Source organism: Leptodactylus fuscus, chromosome 6 (genome assembly GCF_031893055.1).
Source record: "Leptodactylus fuscus isolate aLepFus1 chromosome 6, aLepFus1.hap2, whole genome shotgun sequence".
NCBI classification, from domain to species: Eukaryota; Metazoa; Chordata; class Amphibia; order Anura; family Leptodactylidae; genus Leptodactylus; species Leptodactylus fuscus.
Window position 1 is genome coordinate 159,688,269 of NC_134270.1, and position 19,500 is coordinate 159,707,768.

General features: G+C 44.3%; 1 protein-coding gene and 1 non-coding gene across 3 annotated transcripts in view; one reads left to right on the plus strand and one right to left on the minus strand.

Moving 5' to 3' along the window:
* The window catches only part of HSPG2 (heparan sulfate proteoglycan 2), a 121,387-nt gene extending 109,679 nt beyond the window's left edge, over positions 1–11,708 (plus strand). For both annotated transcript variants that reach the window (XM_075277769.1, XM_075277770.1), the window contains 11 exons: positions 911–1,155; positions 1,285–1,456; positions 1,733–1,855; positions 6,533–6,586; positions 7,026–7,101; positions 7,203–7,281; positions 7,546–7,587; positions 7,810–7,880; positions 7,972–8,055; positions 8,416–8,519; positions 9,561–11,708. In XM_075277769.1, the coding sequence (XP_075133870.1) occupies positions 911–1,155; positions 1,285–1,456; positions 1,733–1,855; positions 6,533–6,586; positions 7,026–7,101; positions 7,203–7,281; positions 7,546–7,587; positions 7,810–7,880; positions 7,972–8,055; positions 8,416–8,519; positions 9,561–9,733 (1,223 nt within the window). In that variant the 3' untranslated portion in view covers positions 9,734–11,708. The remainder of the gene's footprint in view (positions 1–910; positions 1,156–1,284; positions 1,457–1,732; positions 1,856–6,532; positions 6,587–7,025; positions 7,102–7,202; positions 7,282–7,545; positions 7,588–7,809; positions 7,881–7,971; positions 8,056–8,415; positions 8,520–9,560) is intronic.
* A 5,668-nt stretch (positions 11,709–17,376) lies between these two features.
* Positions 17,377–17,483, minus strand: LOC142211032 (U6 spliceosomal RNA). The gene has a single exon (XR_012717131.1). It is a non-coding gene; the product is annotated as a U6 spliceosomal RNA (small nuclear RNA).
* Between the last annotated feature and the right edge of the window lie 2,017 nt (positions 17,484–19,500).

Genomic DNA, 19,500 nt, shown 5'->3' on the forward strand with positions numbered 1-19,500 from the left:
AAGTCAGAATTCAGCTCACTGTCGGCTTTCTAGCGGTATATAAAATCGCACATTCATGAGGACATAGCCGCTGGGTCTCTGCTAGAGTTCACTCTGATCGTAGTTATTACTACATTATTATGGCCCCAGTCCTGAAACTTTTCCAGTGCAGGAGAACTCCTGTGTGGCGAGATTGCAGAAACCATCCTATTACTATGGCAGCCTGAAGCCTTTATGAAGGTTCCCAGGAATGTCATAGGATTACACCTATTGAGACTTGCTTGTGGCAGGCCTCAATAGCTATGTGGCGACTACAGTTGTATTGCAAATCCCGCACATTTCCCTAGATTTCAAATAACAATAAAGATAAACAAACTCTACATTTCCACATCTGAAAATGCAAACATCTAAAAAAAAAAAAAAATTCACATGGTGATCGCCGTAACAGGAAAGAAGCAGGCATTTTACTTCCCATAAAAATTAAAATAAAAAAGGGATCAAAACATCAGACATTCCCCAAAAATGTATAGATAAAAAGTACATGTGAGCCAGTAAAAAAGACAAAGACGTCTTATCCAGCCCTGTATAAAGAAACATTAAAAAGTTACAGATTTGGGTATATATTGATGATATACAGGTAACATTTGGCTTCTCATTTTGGCTGCACGGTGAACGCTGTAAGAACAAAGCCTGTAAGAAAGTTGTGCAAAGGCAGTTTTTCTGTAATTGTACCTAATACTGAATTTTGTTTTCACCTTCCCAATACATTGAATGAAATATCAAATAATATCAGAGAATAAATAAAAAAAAGTTATGGCCTTTGGAATGCAGGAAGTAAAAAATGGCGGAAAGGGGTTAATGAAGGGTTAATCCGCTACTTATTACTTTATGACCATTGCAAGTGCTGAAATTGACTTTGTCTCCTCTATAGGGCTGGCAATATTACGAAGTGCTGATCCTATTACCCTGGGGCAGTGGCACAAAGCATCTGCAGAGAGAATCCATAAGGACGGGACACTGCAGGTTGACAGGGCTCCACCTATTAAGAGGTCCTCACCTGGAAAAAGCCTCGGCCTCAACTTAAAGACCCTGATGTACCTCGGGGGTGTGGACAGTTCTGTCAGCCTTCCCTCTGCTGTCAACTTCACACAGCCATATCAGGGCTGCATTGGAGACGTGAGTTGACTGTGCACACTGACTACTGTAATAATCAAGGGGCAGATGTTCTGAAATGGGACCTGTGGAGACGCTGGGTGGCCACAGCTCTGGATTCTTGGCTCTAAGGTGTTTTATTTGATTTTATAGGTTTCCATCAATGGCAAGAAAATAGACATTTCCTACAGTTTTGTAGAAAGCCACAGTATCAGCCAGTGCTATGACAGTTCTCCCTGTGACCGCATGCCCTGTTTGCATGGAGGCCGCTGCATGCCAACTGGAGAGTACGAGTACCAGTGTATCTGCCGAGATGGGTTCAAAGGTAAGAGCATGAAGGTTGGGCTTTACACAGAGGAATCCAAATGACAGATGTGGGGGGGGGGGCAGAGGCATCCAGTAGTCCATGCTTCTGCATTAACAGATCATGTCGGATAAGGACTGGTTTTGTTGGAGAGACAAAAGAGAAATACATATTGTCTCCACTTGCAGAACTACTTTTCAGCAATATAACAACTATACTGTGCCTCAGCTTTGTTCCTCTGTACAGGAATGCTACAATCTCTATTTTGTACATTTATTGTGAGTCTTCATTTTACAGGTGACCGTTGTGAATCGCACGAGGATCGCTGCCAAATAAACAATCCCTGCATTAATGGCGGCACCTGCAAGGAGAACAAATGTCACTGCCCAGAAGGCTTCTCAGGAACCTACTGTGAGCGAGGTGAGGCCGTTTGTCAGTCACTAGTGGATTACTGAGTCCCGTACAAACAGGACACAACTGAGGAGTAGTCACAGTGTCCAGATCTTCAGCAATGTAGTCACTGAGACTTCAGCTGCCCACGCAGTGCCAGCAAGAAATGCTGCCCATTAGCAGGAAATCCACTAATAGAGATTGGAGTACTAGTGTCGCCCAAACTACTTGCCATGTTCAAGCAATAACGGAAGACTTTGTGGCAGGTCTGCTCTACTGCAGTGGGTAGTCTGTGCTGAACAGGCAAATACTTTCTGAACTATAATATAAGGAGTGAAAAACTGAAGCTAAAGGGCCCTCAGAAGTTTTAGCATTTCTTCCCCACTTGAGATTGGGAGCAGAATCTGTCACACGAGTGTCTGTTGGGGGTAATAGGAGAAACACTGGTCTAAGATGCAAGAAAGTCACAATTGTGCCAACATTTTGGTGTAAAATTGTGGCACAAAGTAATCCAAGAATAGATGATAACTAAGACTAGACTAAAATGCACCAGAAATATATAAGCAGAAAAAGCCACTATTTTCAGACTGCCTTTGCCTGACTATTAGTAAATAAGGGCCACAATTCCATGCCCATCATGGTGTCATCACCCCCTCAACACATAGTTTCTCAGCCCACCAGGTGTCCTCATTCCTTTACCCAAAGTTCCTTGCGCTTATGGAATCCTAACCATTTCTACACACAGTTTCATGCTTGCCATTTAGTTATGATATCCTCTACACACATTGCCTCGCCTGTAGGGTATGCTCATCCCTCTACACACACTGCCTCACATATATATGGTGCCCTGATCTCCCTACACACACTGCCTCACATATATATGGTGCCCTGATCTCCCTACACACACTGCCTCACATATATATGGTGCCCTGATCTCCCTATACACTGCTTCACATATATATGGTGCCCTGATCTCCCTACACACACTGCCTCACATATATATGGTGCCCTGATCTCCCTACACACACTGCCTCACATATATATGGTGCCCTCATCTCCCTACACACACTGCCTCACATATATATGGTGCCCTGATCTCCCTATACACTGCTTCACATATATATGGTGCCCTGATCTCCCTACACACACTGCCTCACATATATATGGTGCCCTGATCTCCCTACACACACTGCCTCACATATATATGGTGCCCTCATCTCCCTACACACACTGCCTCACATATATATGGTGCCCTCATCTCCCTACACACATTGCCTTGCCTGTAGGGTATGCTCATCCCTCAACACACACTGCCTCACATATATATGGTGCCCTCATCTCCCTACACACACTGCCTCACATATATATGGTGCCCTGATCTCCCTATACACTGCTTCACATATATATGGTGCCCTGATCTCCCTACACACACTGCCTCACATATATATGGTGCCCTGATCTCCCTATACACTGCTTCACATATATATGGTGCCCTGATCTCCCTACACACACTGCCTCACATATATATGGTGCCCTGATCTCCCTACACACACTGCCTCACATATATATGGTGCCCTCATCTCCCTACACACACTGCCTCACATATATATGGTGCCCTGATCTCCCTATACACTGCTTCACATATATATGGTACCCTGATCTCCCTACACACACTGCCTCACATATATATGGTGCCCTGATCTCCCTACACACACTGCCTCACATATATATGGTGCCCTCATCTCCCTACACACACTGCCTCACATATATATGGTGCCCTCATCTCCCTACACACATTGCCTCGCCTGTAGGGTATGCTCATCCCTCAACACACACTGCCTCACATATATATGGTGCCCTCATCTCCCTACACACACTGCCTCACATATATATGGTGCCCTGATCTCCCTATACACTGCTTCACATATATATGGTGCCCTGATCTCCCTACACACACTGCCTCACATATATATGGTGCCCTGATCTCCCTATACACTGCTTCACATATATATGGTGCCCTGATCTCCCTACACACACTGCCTCACATATATATGGTGCCCTCATCTCCCTACACACATTGCCTCGCCTGTAGGGTATGCTCATCCCTCTACACACACTGCCTCACATATATATGGTGCCCTCATCTCCCTACACACACTGCCTCACATATATATGGTGCCCTGATCTCCCTACACACACTGCCTCACATATATATGGTGCCCTGATCTCCCTACACACACTGCCTCACATATATATGGTGCCCTGATCTCCCTACACACACTGCCTCACATATATATGGTGCCCTCATCTCCCTACACACACTGCCTCACATATATATGGTGCCCTGATCTCCCTACACACACTGCCTCACATATATATGGTGCCCTGATCTCCCTATACACTGCTTCACATATATATGGTGCCCTGATCTCCCTACACACACTGCCTCACATATATATGGTGCCCTGATCTCCCTACACACACTGCCTCACATATATATGGTGCCCTGATCTCCCTACACACACTGCCTCACATATATATGGTGCCCTGATCTCCCTATACACTGCTTCACATATATATGGTGCCCTGATCTCCCTACACACACTGCCTCACATATATATGGTGCCCTGATCTCCCTACACACACTGCCTCACATATATATGGTGCCCTCATCTCCCTACACACACTGCCTCACATATATATGGTGCCCTGATCTCCCTATACACTGCTTCACATATATATGGTGCCCTGATCTCCCTACACACACTGCCTCACATATATATGGTGCCCTGATCTCCCTACACACACTGCCTCACATATATATGGTGCCCTCATCTCCCTACACACACTGCCTCACATATATATGGTGCCCTCATCTCCCTACACACATTGCCTCGCCTGTAGGGTATGCTCATCCCTCAACACACACTGCCTCACATATATATGGTGCCCTCATCTCCCTACACACACTGCCTCACATATATATGGTGCCCTGATCTCCCTATACACTGCTTCACATATATATGGTGCCCTGATCTCCCTACACACACTGCCTCACATATATATGGTGCCCTGATCTCCCTATACACTGCTTCACATATATATGGTGCCCTGATCTCCCTACACACACTGCCTCACATATATATGGTGCCCTGATCTCCCTACACACACTGCCTCACATATATATGGTGCCCTCATCTCCCTACACACACTGCCTCACATATATATGGTGCCCTGATCTCCCTATACACTGCTTCACATATATATGGTGCCCTGATCTCCCTACACACACTGCCTCACATATATATGGTGCCCTGATCTCCCTACACACACTGCCTCACATATATATGGTGCCCTCATCTCCCTACACACACTGCCTCACATATATATGGTGCCCTGATCTCCCTACACACACTGCCTCACATATATATGGTGCCCTCATCTCCCTACACACACTGCCTCACATATATATGGTGCCCTCATCTCCCTACACACATTGCCTCGCCTGTAGGGTATGCTCATCCCTCAACACACACTGCCTCACATATATATGGTGCCCTCATCTCCCTACACACACTGCCTCACATATATATGGTGCCCTGATCTCCCTATACACTGCTTCACATATATATGGTGCCCTGATCTCCCTACACACACTGCCTCACATATATATGGTGCCCTGATCTCCCTATACACTGCTTCACATATATATGGTGCCCTGATCTCCCTACACACACTGCCTCACATATATATGGTGCCCTCATCTCCCTACACACATTGCCTCGCCTGTAGGGTATGCTCATCCCTCTACACACACTGCCTCACATATATATGGTGCCCTCATCTCCCTACACACACTGCCTCACATATATATGGTGCCCTGATCTCCCTATACACTGCTTCACATATATATGGTGCCCTGATCTCCCTACACACACTGCCTCACATATATATGGTGCCCTGATCTCCCTACACACACTGCCTCACATATATATGGTGCCCTGATCTCCCTACACACACTGCCTCACATATATATGGTGCCCTCATCTCCCTACACACACTGCCTCACATATATATGGTGCCCTCATCTCCCTACACACACTGCCTCACATATATATGGTGCCCTCATCTCCCTACACACATTGCCTCGCCTGTAGGGTATGCTCATCCCTCTACACACACTGCCTCACATATATATGGTGCCCTGATCTCCCTACACACACTGCCTCACATATATATGGTGCCCTCATCTCCCTACACACACTGCCTCACATATATATGGTGCCCTCATCTCCCTACACACACTGCCTCACATATATATGGTGCCCTCATCTCCCTACACACACTGCCTCACATATATATGGTGCCCTCATCTCCCTACACACATTGCCTCGCCTGTATGGTATCCTCATTCCTCTACACATACTCCCGCACTTGTCATGGCATCCTCACCCCTCTACAAACAGTTCCTCATCTGTCATGGTGTCCTTGGCCATCACAGAATCCTCACCCCCTCTATATTCAGTTCTTCGCCTGTCATGGGGTCCTCGTCATCTCTACACACAGTGCTGCACCCGTATGGTGTCCTCATCCCTTTGCGCACAGTTCCTTGCTGATTTTGGGCTCCTCACCCCACAGCTTATTCTGTAGTTAGAGCTTGGCTTTGTCTGTGTTATTGTGTTAACAAGCTTATTTGCACTTGTACAGGAGCAGCAGCGGCAAACCTGGATGACGGCGTGCACGAAGGGAGTGGGGGGAACGGTATTGTATCCCCAATTTATTCTTATCTAATTCCTTTTCTTATACCTTATTGAATGTGATTTGGGATAGTACTACTGGCATCGGATGTTTTTTCATGTAGCAGACGATTATTTGAGGGCCAGTATTATACAGACAGGGCTCTGGCTGGGGTTCGTAGTACACACAGTAACGTCTGGCAGCGATTCTACATTAAATTTGGTAACATCGACATCCTGAGAGTTTGCAATAATCCAATGTCCGCTCTGCGATGCCGTGTCCTAAATCATGTTTTTCTTAGGATCCAAACTTTTTTTTAATTTTCTTATTTTGGGGTTTCCCATTCCTTTTCCACGTTGATTGGCTCTAATCCTTGTCATGTGGACGCTCCCTGATTGGCTCAGCAAGGTTTCCGCCCACCACTTCGGCCAATGAGATTTTTCTATTTCTGCTTACATTACAGATGCTCCAGGAGTTTATGGATCTTCCTTCTCTGGTGACTCTTACATTGTTCTTCCAAGGCAAATGTTTCCCAGGAGGTAGGAGAGTATTGGGGACGATTGGGCTGCGGATGTTTAGTGATAGGGGGATGGGGTGGGAGATAACCATTCTTACATGACTCACACACTGTTTCTTCCAGCCGACCAGACACGCCAGAAACCATTGAGCTAGAGCTGCGAACCACAGCGACCGATGGTGTGATTCTGTGGCAGGGAATGGTGAGTATATTCGCTCCAGGGTCATCATCCATGCAGGATCGGTCATCCAGACTCAGCGCTACTTATCATATGACTAGCGTTTCAGCAGCATTACACACAATTCTTAACCATGTTCTACATCTCATTAACATGTTTCATGTAATGACTGTATTCACACTGTGACTGTACAGAAATGTAGATCACGCAATGGGCTGTATATGGGTTTGCACCATCCTGCTGCTTGCATGTTCCACCATTAAAGCTTCCATTTCCATGTCCCATTAGGAAGGCTTCTGGCTGGAGCATGATCTGCATGATACTAACCAGGTATGAGAACCGTACGACAAGTCAGAGACTAAAAGTTAGGATGCAACAAGATCGTTTTCTGCTTAATCCTGTCTGCGTTGCCATATATTGCATTATATATTCATGTAAAATTCTAGCAGCTTCATCTTATTAATACACCACAGTGCAGGGGACAGCGCCATCCGGAGTGCCTGGGTGACTGACAGCTGCAGATTAAGACATCAGTGACTTTTCTTTTGACAGGAGGAGAAGGAACAAGGCAGAGAGAGGGATTTTATCAGCCTGGGATTGCAGGACGGTCACCTCCTCTTCAGGTGAGTGAGGCTGATGCTTTGGAGAGAATCGTAGCCTAAGTCTCACATGTCTTCTTATATCTTTAACCTTCTCCGTTGTCATCTGTGACAGTTATCAGCTGGGCAGCGGTGAGGCCAAAATCCTTACTGAAGATCCTATCAACGATGGAGAATGGCACAAGATCACCGCCATCCGGTGAGAGGCGGGATTCCCATGACTATTACTACTACCATGTTGTGCCAGGATGTGATGTTAGCGTAGAATCTAGTGGAAGTGAGCCCTGCGCGTCCACGATCACTGGAGGTTTAGTCTAAAATGACTCCTGCTCCATATTACATCTACAGATCCCATCCCGATCGCTGGTCTAATGACCCGATCTTACGACAGTCAGGTGGGGTTTACAGACTGTAAAATACAACCTAACTTCTCCTGGAGGAGACTTGAGCAATATTCAGACAAGCTGCATAGGTGGAGCATAGGATAAGGAAACATTGTATGACAGCGGAGGGCTCATGCTAATAATGGATAATTCTATTTTTTTATTTTTTTTTTTAGGGAGGGGAAGTCTGGTTCAGTTCACATTGACGGAGAAGAAGTGATCACTGGAAGCTCACCAGGCAAAAATATAATGGTGGACACAAAGGCCAAGGTCTATCTGGGTAAGTTAGTAGCCCTGCATGGTGCGGACAATCACATGAGACTTCTCTTAAAAAAAGACCCACAGCTGTTTGCAGGTTTTCACTTCTGAATCTGCATCACTGAAGTACACGGTAAGATAGGTCCAATCTGATTCTAAAAAGAAGTCCCAGCTGACAACCATCATGGCTACACTCCTGTTATCTCGCAGTAAATAGAAGACGTTGGCCCTCCATTTATAATAATGACAGTGAAATTAAAGCGATTAATGCACATTATTTATTAAAGGGAGTTTATTACCACTTGAATGGGACTGAGCTGTAAAGAGAAACGGCACTCACCAGAGCATTCTGTCAGGCTAAGTTCACACAGAGTTTTTTTGGTCAGGATTTTGAGGCCGTATCCGCCTCAAAATCCTCACCAAAAAGACGGCTCCCATTGAAATCAATGGGAGCCGCTCAGGTCTTTTTTCCAGGTGCCGTTTCTTCCGGCTCTCGGAAAAAGAAGCGATGTGCTTATTCTTCAGCGATTCAGCCTGAAGACACTCCATTCATTGGGCCTAATCTGGAGCGGAGTGTGCGGCTGGTGCAGTGCACTGGCTCTCAGTCGCGGCTACCCAGTTTTTGGTCCGGATCCTGAGGTTCCGGACCAAGAAACTCCGTCTGAACTTACCCTCACTTCGATAAGCTTATCCGTGTAGGTCCCAGGTGTCAATCCCCTGCCGCTCTAATATTGGGCCTATGCTAAGGATAGGTTAGCAATATTTTTGTCCTAGATAAACCCTGTAAAGCCTATGGAGGAACAGTTCTTATCAGCTAGGAGCCCTCAAAAATGAAAGCCAAAAGGGATACAACCCCCACAAGGACAATGAGGTGGGCTTCTTGTTGTAGCAATTGTTGGAAAGTTAGATAGACCCCACTAATGTAAACTCACTGAGGTAAAGCAGCACTGGCCAATCATCTAATAGAGTGCAACAAGCTGCCAGCGCTGAGCACCCTGGTGATGGCAGAAGGGCTGCTGCAGGATTTTATTGTACACTTAAGTTAATATTTGCCTCATTCCAGGTGGAGCCCCCGATGTGAAGCAGATGACGGGAGGAAAGTTCTCTACCGGGATTACTGGATGCATCAAAAACCTGGTACTTCTTAATGCCCGACCATCTCACCAGCTTCACCAGCCCATCGACCTGAAGCACCACGCAGAGACGGCACATAACACTAGAGAGTGCCCCTCCTAGATGAGGGCAAGGCTTCCCAATAGCCAAAACTGGGGCAAGTGAGAGACTATTGAACAAAAAAAAAACAAAGAAAAGACAGTGTCAAAATGGAGTCTAAATATACAAGGTGCTTCTGCTGCTACCAAAAACCAAGAGGTGGTGCTAACGAAAGTATTTGGATTGCGCATTTCTGTATTACCTACACAGAATCTCTTCTTTTTAATTATTTTTTTAATGTCTTCAGATTTCCATGTGTTTTACTGCTGGATGAAGGAAATTTGTATGTATTGAACCAGATGTATGTTTTTTAAAAAGAATCCCTAACCAAAAAAAAAAAAAAACAACTAACAAAACCAGATGTGTGACGTCACCTCTCTGACACCACCGCTGCCATTCTTGTGTATCCGCACGTCACGGTGTTTGTTACCAGAACGCCCATAGATCCAGGTCCTGTACAAACCCCATCATGAAGTATCATCTCATCCTGCATACGATGACGTGCGGGGTCACTGTTAGACAGGGGCTTCACATATTACAGGAGCCGTTCTGGACAAAGCGAGCGCTGCCTGGACGCTTCACTTTTTTACAGCCTAGTCTGGTGAGTGTCCCAGTGATCAATGTACTGGTATTTATTATGGTCAGGAGCAAGCGTATAGGGGCTGCAAGTTCTTTCCCATCTCATCTGTTCCTGTGGGGTCCTCTGTACTTAGTACATATTATTTATGTCATTAGTCTATTAGAAAGGTGCAGGACGCTCAGGTCCAGACATATCCTCATCATTCCTTTCCGCTGTCTATACAGCTGGGGTTGTCTTAGCCCGGCCCTGTGTACTGGATGCAGAATAAGCCCCAGATCCTCACTATTGAGCAGGGCCAGTGTCCCACCCCTGCATCCACAGATCTGTGACCTTACAGCGTACGCGCCTTCCCTGTGTATAACACCTTGCTCCTGGAGTGTTGATGAGTAGTTTTGCCCTGCAGGACGTGGCAGGCACCAGTCCTGTACAAGCTGTACATTGTTATGTGGGGACCCCGCTTACTGAATGGATGAGTTTAGGATTTCTGATCTTCAAGACCAGAAGAAATAAAAACTACTGGAGTCTCCAGCTTGATCTGGAGTTTGTGTAAATTATACTATGCACTGAGAAGCTTTGCAGTAGGGCGGGGGGGGTAGAATATTATAAGAGTACAGATCAGTATTCGGTCACAGCCGCTGTACAGCACATTGCAGGAAGCACTTGGATGTATACGTCCTCCTGTCAGCACTGTCTGTGCACTAGTTTTTTTTCCTTTAATAAAGAAACCCATTGTCTGGACGTATCAGCACCAGTTGTATAAACCACACAGTACTCCTATATCACATCTCCTCCCCCCCATAGAGAGCACAGCTCTTTTTCTGCCCAACTAGGGGGCAGCAGCTGACTCTAGGGGGCCTACAAATGGTCACTTTTTGGCACCACTATTACACAAGCCAAGCTCCAGTCCAGGTGTAAATACCAGAACAAGCAATACAACAGAGGAGCGAGCCACCGACTGGAACAAAAACAGCAAGCGAGAAGAATCCAGATTACAGGAAGGGGTTAAAAAATACATATAATGTGTGCTATGACCTAAACAAAATGGACTCCTCCATCCTTGCTGCAATACTGGTGCTATCAAAGGGTCTATACAGGTGTACACATAAGTACTCCAGCTCAGGGGGCAGAACCTGTCATGTTGTCCTGTTACATCAGTGCCTTGGGTTTCACAACTAACCAATAAACCAGATTTTGGAACATGGACGGAGTCATCGTGTCACTGAGTTAAACATTGTTAAAATAAAAGGAACAAATGTAAAATTTTGCAATTTTTTTTTTTTTTTTAACAGAAAAGTTGTTAAACATATAATGTACAGAGTGGATGGTGGAAACGAGGAAGGTGCCGGGCAGGCCTGGGCTACTAAGTCCCTGTACTGGCTCTTCCTAATAAGATATCGCACCCCTTCTGTATGTACACAGGGCTAATAAATATTTACCACATCCAGGCGACAGCATCCTGTGCACAGATATTCAGCGTCCGCACTTCTTAGAGATTCTTGAGGTAGAATTGTACCCACAACGTCAGAATAATGTAAGCGGGTCCATGTAAAGGATTCAAATGACAAAAAAAGAAAATCCCCCTTAGCAGCCGTGTCCCTAGCTACAGACTTGAGAATCACACCGGCACAGTAGGAGATGTGTCCTGAGGGGTCACTTTACTGGGCCGAGTCTTGTCCTTTAAGACACAGCTGCGAGTACAGAGGTGACAAGATGCGCAGAAGGAGTTGCAGCAAGGAATGAATCTGCAGACGCCAACTCTCCAGATGAACCAGCCCGGTGACCAGCAACACCAGAATAAAAGAGCGACACCCACCACGAAGCCCAGGATAACATACAGGTAGAGGAAGGAGGCATAGGAGCTCCGCTCTGAAAGACAGATGTGTGTATTTACTGCACCACCCTTACGTCACAGTATACAGACACAGCTACTTATATAGCAATGGTGCACTGGCCCATTGCAATACTGGCTCACTTGGGTTAGAGTGAGGACCCCTATATGAGCACTGATCAACATTTACTCATTGGCAGGTTGACATAGGACGGTGATTGGGAACAAGAGTTCAAAAATGAGATCATTGGCCTTTGGAGATGAACCACAGACTTCAGATATATCCCCTGCTTCCCCATAAACATGCATGCTGGGATGAGCTGAGTATACACTTACTATAACCAGTCCTCTACAGGCAGATAACAAGAGGGTAGACACTCCCCAAATACTGACAGCAGAGGTTGAGGACTGTGGATTGGTACCTTTGTGAGGTTTGCTGATGTCTGGGACAAGCAGCTTCTGGTTTCCTTCATTCCCACAGGTGTGATTTACTGCTGGCGGCTGTAGATTTGGTACGGTGGCTGTGCTGGGGCTTATAGCTTCAGCAGGACTCCCAGTTCCAACGATACCTGCTAGAAATAATCACAGAGAAAAGCGAAAGATCACCGTGCTGTGTGAAAGATTTAGGCAGGTGTAGAGAGAGTGCAGCAACGTAAAAATGCTTTTAGTAACAAGCGATAATTTATTTTTGTCAAGTAACAAAATGAAGAAAAGAGAAATCGAAATCCCATCAATGTTGGGGGTGACCTTTGCCCTTTGTCTTCCATCAATTCTTCTCGGTACTTGCAGACAGTTTTTGAAGGAACTCGGCAGAGAGGTTGTTCCCGCCATCTTGGAGGAAAACTAAGCACAGATCTTGTGTGGATGTAGGCCTGCTCCTTCTGTCTCTTCCTGTAATCCCAGACAGACTGGATGATGGTGAGGCAAAAAACAAACAACACCGAGCCGATCCTCGTGTATTACCACTGGAAGAAAATGTGGTTTAAATGTAGAGACAAGTGCTTGCTCACCTGGGTGGGTTGTGAGGAAGTCACAACAACCAAATAACCTTGAGAGCAAGCAAATCCAGGGTATGTAGAATAAGGTGGAGGGCAGCAGCTGCAGGACCGTTACACGAACGGGAACGTACAATGAAAAATTGGGGCCGGCCTGATACAATGCTCAGCCTGAAGAACAGCGCTCACCCAGAAGATGACAGAAACTTCTTTAATAACAAATGGAACAGCACAACGCGTTTCGGACATATGGTAGTCCTTCCTCAAGTGCACAGTCACTTCAAGCAACACAGATATATACATAAGAAACATTAAAAATCATCAAACAATAAGAATAAAAAATAAAAAAAGAACAGCAACTGTATGACAAATGAAATACCATAGAGTGACTTAGGTAATGAATAAAAAACTAAAAATTGCTCAATGGAAAGAGAGAGCCCCAATACTATAATACATTTTCTTTTTAGTGAGCCAGAAAACACATAGTTCCAAAGTAGTAACACTATTCCCAGCATAGGCAATAGTCTATTGATAAACACTTCACACCAGATATATATTAGAAATCTTTGTCTTACCTGGCCTGGATGGCTCCAAACATGTATCTCCAGGCTAAAGGTCAGCTATTTAACACACACAGGTGGAGAAAGGGGGCGGGAGAACACTTTCCACACTTAACCAGTGTCGGGCCTGCACATGCCGGCCTAGCCCGGCGTCTGGATAATCTCAGTGCGCAAGCGCCAATGTCCAGGCTGTGTGCATGCGTACCAAGTACCCGAGCCCTGCCGGCAGCCGACCAGCATGACGGGGCAGCAGTATAGAGCTGGCAGCAGAAAGGATGGGAGACAGGTGAATCAGCCTGCTCCAACTACTATGTGTGATAATACAGGAGTAACTACATATTCTCCCCATGTGTTAATATGGACTCATTGCACTGAATAATATAATATATATACATAAATTAATGAATACATAAATGAATAAATAATTATACTCAAAATAAATATATTGGATAAAATAGTAGAATTAAAAATAAGAATAAACAGGCACATATAAAAATATATATAAACATATATAAATGTGAATAGGGGCTACTCACCTACACTAATGGGGGGGGGGGGACAAGCACACCCAATGCACTGGGAATATAAAATACCAGGGGAATAAAGACTAAGATGTAGGAAGGAAGAAAACACTGGAAGATATACTAAATTGTGGACCTGTTCTCCCGCCCCCTTTCTCCACCTGTGTGTGTTAAATAGCTGACCTTTAGCCTGGAGATACATGTTTGGAGCCATCCAGGCCAGGTAAGACAAAGATTTCATGTTGTTTAATTCATGTTGTTTTAGTCATTATGTTCTAGCTACGGAGCCCTGTTCCTTTCTAGGCACAAGGTGCTAGCCGTCTAATATATATCTGGTGTGAAGTGTTTATCAATAGATTATTGCCTATGCTGGGAATAGTGTTACTACTTTGGAACTATGTGTTTTCTGGCTCACTAAAAAGAAAATGTATTATAGTATTGGGGCTCTCTCTTTCCATTGAGCAATTTTTAGTTTTTTATTCATTACCTAAGTCACTATATGGTATTTCATTTGTCATACAGTTGCTGTTCTTTTTTATTTTTTATTCCTATTGTTTGATGATTTTTAATGTTTCTTATGTATATAGCAAAAAAAGGTACAAAAAGGTTCAGCTCACCCACAGGTTGATATCAGACATCGGCTTTTCAATGGTTAAATTCTTCGGGGTGCACGGCAACACACTCTATTCCTTGAGTGTAATATCTCCACAGCAAAAACAAATTTCTCCGGCAACTCTCCGATGATAAAATATAACTTTTAATCAGAAAACATCATAAAATGACAAAAAATTTTATGTCGATCACAAAATAAAGAGTCTTTATAAAGTCTTTATTTTGTGATCGACATCAAATTTTTTGTCATTTTATGATGTTTTCTGATTAAAAGTTATATTTTATCATCGGAGAGTTGCCGGAGAAATTTGTTTTTTCTTATGTATATATCTGTGTTGCTTGAAGTGACTGTGCACTTGAGGAAGGACTACCATATGTCCGAAACGCGTTGTGCTGTTCCATTTGTTATTAAAGAAGTTTCTGTCATCTTCTGGGTGAGCGCTGTTCTTCAGGCTGAGCATTGTATCAGGCCGGCCCCAATTTTTCGTTGTACGTTCCCGTTCGTGTAACGGTCCTGCAGCTGCTGCCCTCCACCTTATTCTACATACCCTGGATTTGCTTGCTCTCAAGGTTATTTGGTTGTTGTGACTTCCTCACAACCCACCCAGGTGAGCAAGCACTTGTCTCTACATTTAAACCACATTTTCTTCCAGTGGTAATACACGAGGATCGGCTCGGTGTTGTTTGTTTTTTGCCTTCCAGATTCATCTCCTCCCCTGAGGGCCTTGGGGTTGAGATTGTTCATGTCTGTAGGGTAACTGCCCGCTTCACGTACACTTGGAGAAGATCCTCTATTTTGTCTACTATCAAGATGGACTTTTTTCGTATTAGAAATGACTTGAGGGAGGATCTGGTGGAACAGTATACCAGACCACCCACTACCAATGTCCCTGATATCACCCAGGAGGGTCATAATACCAGTTCAAATTGTTCTGGAATTAGCCATAAGGCATTAAGTGACCTCATTTGGGAATTAGAAAGGACTCTGATGGACGAAACTAGACATGTGCCTGTTTATTCTTATTTTTAATTCTACTATCTTATCCAATATATTTATTTTGAGTATAATTATTTATTCATTTATGTATTCATTAATTTATGTATATATATTATATTATTCAGTGCAATGAGTCTATATTAACACATGGGGAGAATATGTAGTTACTCCTGTATTATCACACATAGTAGTTGGAGCAGGCTGATTCACCTGTCTCCCATCCTTTCTGCTGCCGGCTCTATACTGCTGCCCCGTCATGCTGGTCGGCTGCCGGCAGGGCTCGGGCACTTGGTACGCATGCACACAGCCTGGAGATTGGCGCTTGCGCACTGAGATTATCCAGATGCCGGGCTAGGCCAGCATGTGCAGGCCCGACACTGGTTAAGTGTGGAAAGTGTTCTCCCGCCCCCTTTCTCCACCTGTGTGTGTTAAATAGTTGACCTTTAGCCTGGAGATACATGTTTGGAGCCATCCAGGCCAGGTAAGACAAAGATTTCATATTGTTTAATTCATGTTGTTTTAGTCATTATGTTCTAGCTACGGAGCCCTGTTCCTTTCTAGGCACAAGGTGCTAGCCGTCTAATATATATCTGGTGTGAAGTGTTTATCAATAGACTATTGCCTATGCTGGGAATAGTGTTAGAGTTAAGTCCTCCATCTTTGTATTTTGACTATGTGTTTTCTGGCTCACTAAAAAGAAAATGTATTATAGTATTGGGGCTCTCTCTTTCCATTGAGCAATTTTTAGTTTTTTATTCATTACCTAAGTCACTCTATGGTATTTCATTTGTCATACAGTTGCTGTTCTTTTTTATTTTTTTATTCTTATTATTTGATGATTTTTAATGTTTCTTATGTATATATCTGTGTTGCTTGAAGTGACTGTGCACTTGAGGAAGGACTACCATGTGTCCGAAACGCGTTGTGCTGTTCCATTTGTTATTAAAGAAGTTTCTGTCATCTTCGGGGTGAGCGCTGTTCTTCAGGCTGAGCATTGTATCAGGCCGGCCCCAATTTTTAGTTGGATGATGGTGAGATCAGGGCTAAATCTGTGGGGGCCGTATCAGCACTTCCAGGACTCCTCCTCCAAAGGGCAAAGTTCACACCAAATATTTATGGGATTTACATATCTCTTTTAAAGAAGCAGAAAGATGAATGAGCAAACACGCCTGAAGATAACTCAGCAGTTGCACAGTCAAACAGTATGGCCATTTTACAATGTAATAAACCCCTTGAAGACAAAGCCATTTCCCATTACGTTTTCATTGTTATCTCTTCACATTCCAAAAGCTGCATCTTTTCTATTTTTCCATTCCTTACTTGTTGCGAACAAATTGTACTTTTTAATGACACCATTTAGTATCTTGTACAATGTACTGAGAAGTTGGACAAAACTTCAGAATAGGGTGAAACTGGAAAAACGGAATTGCGCTGTTTTCACAGTTTAATTTTACAGCATTCCCCATTATCTACATTCTACAGGTCAGTACAGTCACAGAGATACCAAATTTCTATATTATTATACCATACATTCAAAAATTTGAGTCCCACACCTAGAGCTTTCTAAAAAAATTAATTTTATGGAACTCTTCACAAATTTGCATGTCATCCTTGCATAGAGGCCATGCTAATCTTCTCTGTATCATTCCAGTCTTCGTATATGTGCTGCCGAACGGAGCACAGCTTTTAACCCCTTCCCGACATGCGCCGTAATAGTACGGCGCGTGTCGGGTCTGTAATTATGGCGACCGCCCGGGAGCCGGGCGGCCGTCATAGCCGCCGGGTGTCTACTGCTTTAAGCAGTAGACAACCGGCTCTAATGCCTCCGATCGGTCCCCGGACCGATTGGAGGCATTAACCCCTCCGGCGCTGCTGTCAAAGGCGCTGCTGTCAGGGATCGCCGGCTCCTGGAGCATGCTCCAGGGCCGACGTCATGTTGCCATGACAGCCGGGAGCCTTGTTAAAGGCTCCCAGCCGATCTGCAAATTCTCTCTTTTGCAGGCTGGTGTATGCAGCCTGCAAAAGAGATGATGATTTTTTGCAATGCATTGCAATGCATTAGCATTGTAATGCATTGCATTAGTGATCAGACCCCCTGGGGTTCAACACCCCTAGGGGGTCTAATAAATGCAAAAAAAAAATAAAAAAAAAAGTAAAAAAAAAAATATAAAAAAATATAAAAAGTATTAAAAGTTCAAATCACCCCCCTTTCCCTAGAACAAATATAAAAGTAGTTAAAAACTGTGAAACACATACATGTTAGGTATCCCCGCGTCCGAAATCGCCCGCTCTACAAATCTATAAAAATATTTTTCCTGTTCGGTAAACGCCGTAGCAGGAAAAATAGTCAAAAGTGCCAAACCGCCGTTTTTTCACTGTTTTGATTCTGATAAAAATTTGAATAAAAAGTGATCAAAGCAAAAGGAATTCCCGAAAATGGTAGAACTAAAAAGTACACCCGGCCCCGCAAAAAAAGACGCCCTATGCATCCCCGTACACCTATGTATAAAAAAGTTACGGCCGTCGGAATATGGCGACTTTTAGAATAAAAAATTTTTAACACCATTTTGGAATTTTTTTTAGGGGTCAAAATGTAAATAAAACCATATAAATTTGGTATCCCTGGAACTGTACCGAAACACAGAATATAGGGGACATGTCATTTTGGCTGCACAGTGAACGCCGTAAAACCAAAGCCCGTAAGAAAGTCGCAGAAATGCATTTTTTCTTCAAATCCACCCCATTCTGAATTTTTTTCCTGCTTCCCAGTACATTATATAGAATAATTAATGGTAGCATCATCAAGAAAAATTTGTCCCGCAAAAATTAAGACCTCATATGGCTCTGGGAACGGAGAAATAAAAAAGTTATGGGGTTTAGAAGGAGGGGAGTCAAAAACGAAAAACGAAAATCAAAAAATGCCATCGGCGCGAAGGGGTTAAAAAATGTCTGTCTACGACGGTATGTAACATGTCTCTTCTGTGGGGCAGGATGTAGTTTTTATTGATACCATTTTGTGGAGGATATGTCGTTTTCATTAGAGATAAGCGAACAGTGAAATATTCGAGATTCGATATTCTCGATCGAATATCGAATCCCATTATAGTTTATGGGGAAAAATGCTCATTTCAGGGGAAACCACTATTAAACTAAAGGAGAGTCACCAAGTCCACAAGTAGCAGGTGGAGAGTGTTTAGGAGGAGCGCTGTGCAGTTAAAGCGCACAGATCCCATTATAGTCTATAGGGTCCTTGTGCTTTAACTGCACAGCGCTTGCAGTTGCACTGATAAAAAGTAAGCTCCCTCGTAACCGCAAGCTGCCAGCTCTCCTAACTAGCAAAGACGAGCCTGCAGCAAATCAACGCTGGTTCTGCAGCAGGCTCATCCTTGGTAGTCAGTAGAGCTGGCAGCTTGCTGTTACAAGGGAGCTTACTGTTTCTCATAGGAATGAATTGACCAGCATTGATTGGCCAGTGTACAGCATTCGGCTAATCAATGCTGGTTCTGCTGGAGGCTCGTCTGTGAGGAGGTGGAGTCTAAGGTCGGACCACAGCAGTCTCCTTAGTGGTCCGACCTTAGACTTCGCCTCCTCTCAGACAAGCCTCCGGAAGAACCAGCGTTGATTGGCCGAATGCTGTACACTAGGCAATCAACGCTGGTCAATTCATTGCTATGAGGAAAAGTCAGCTCCCTCATAAC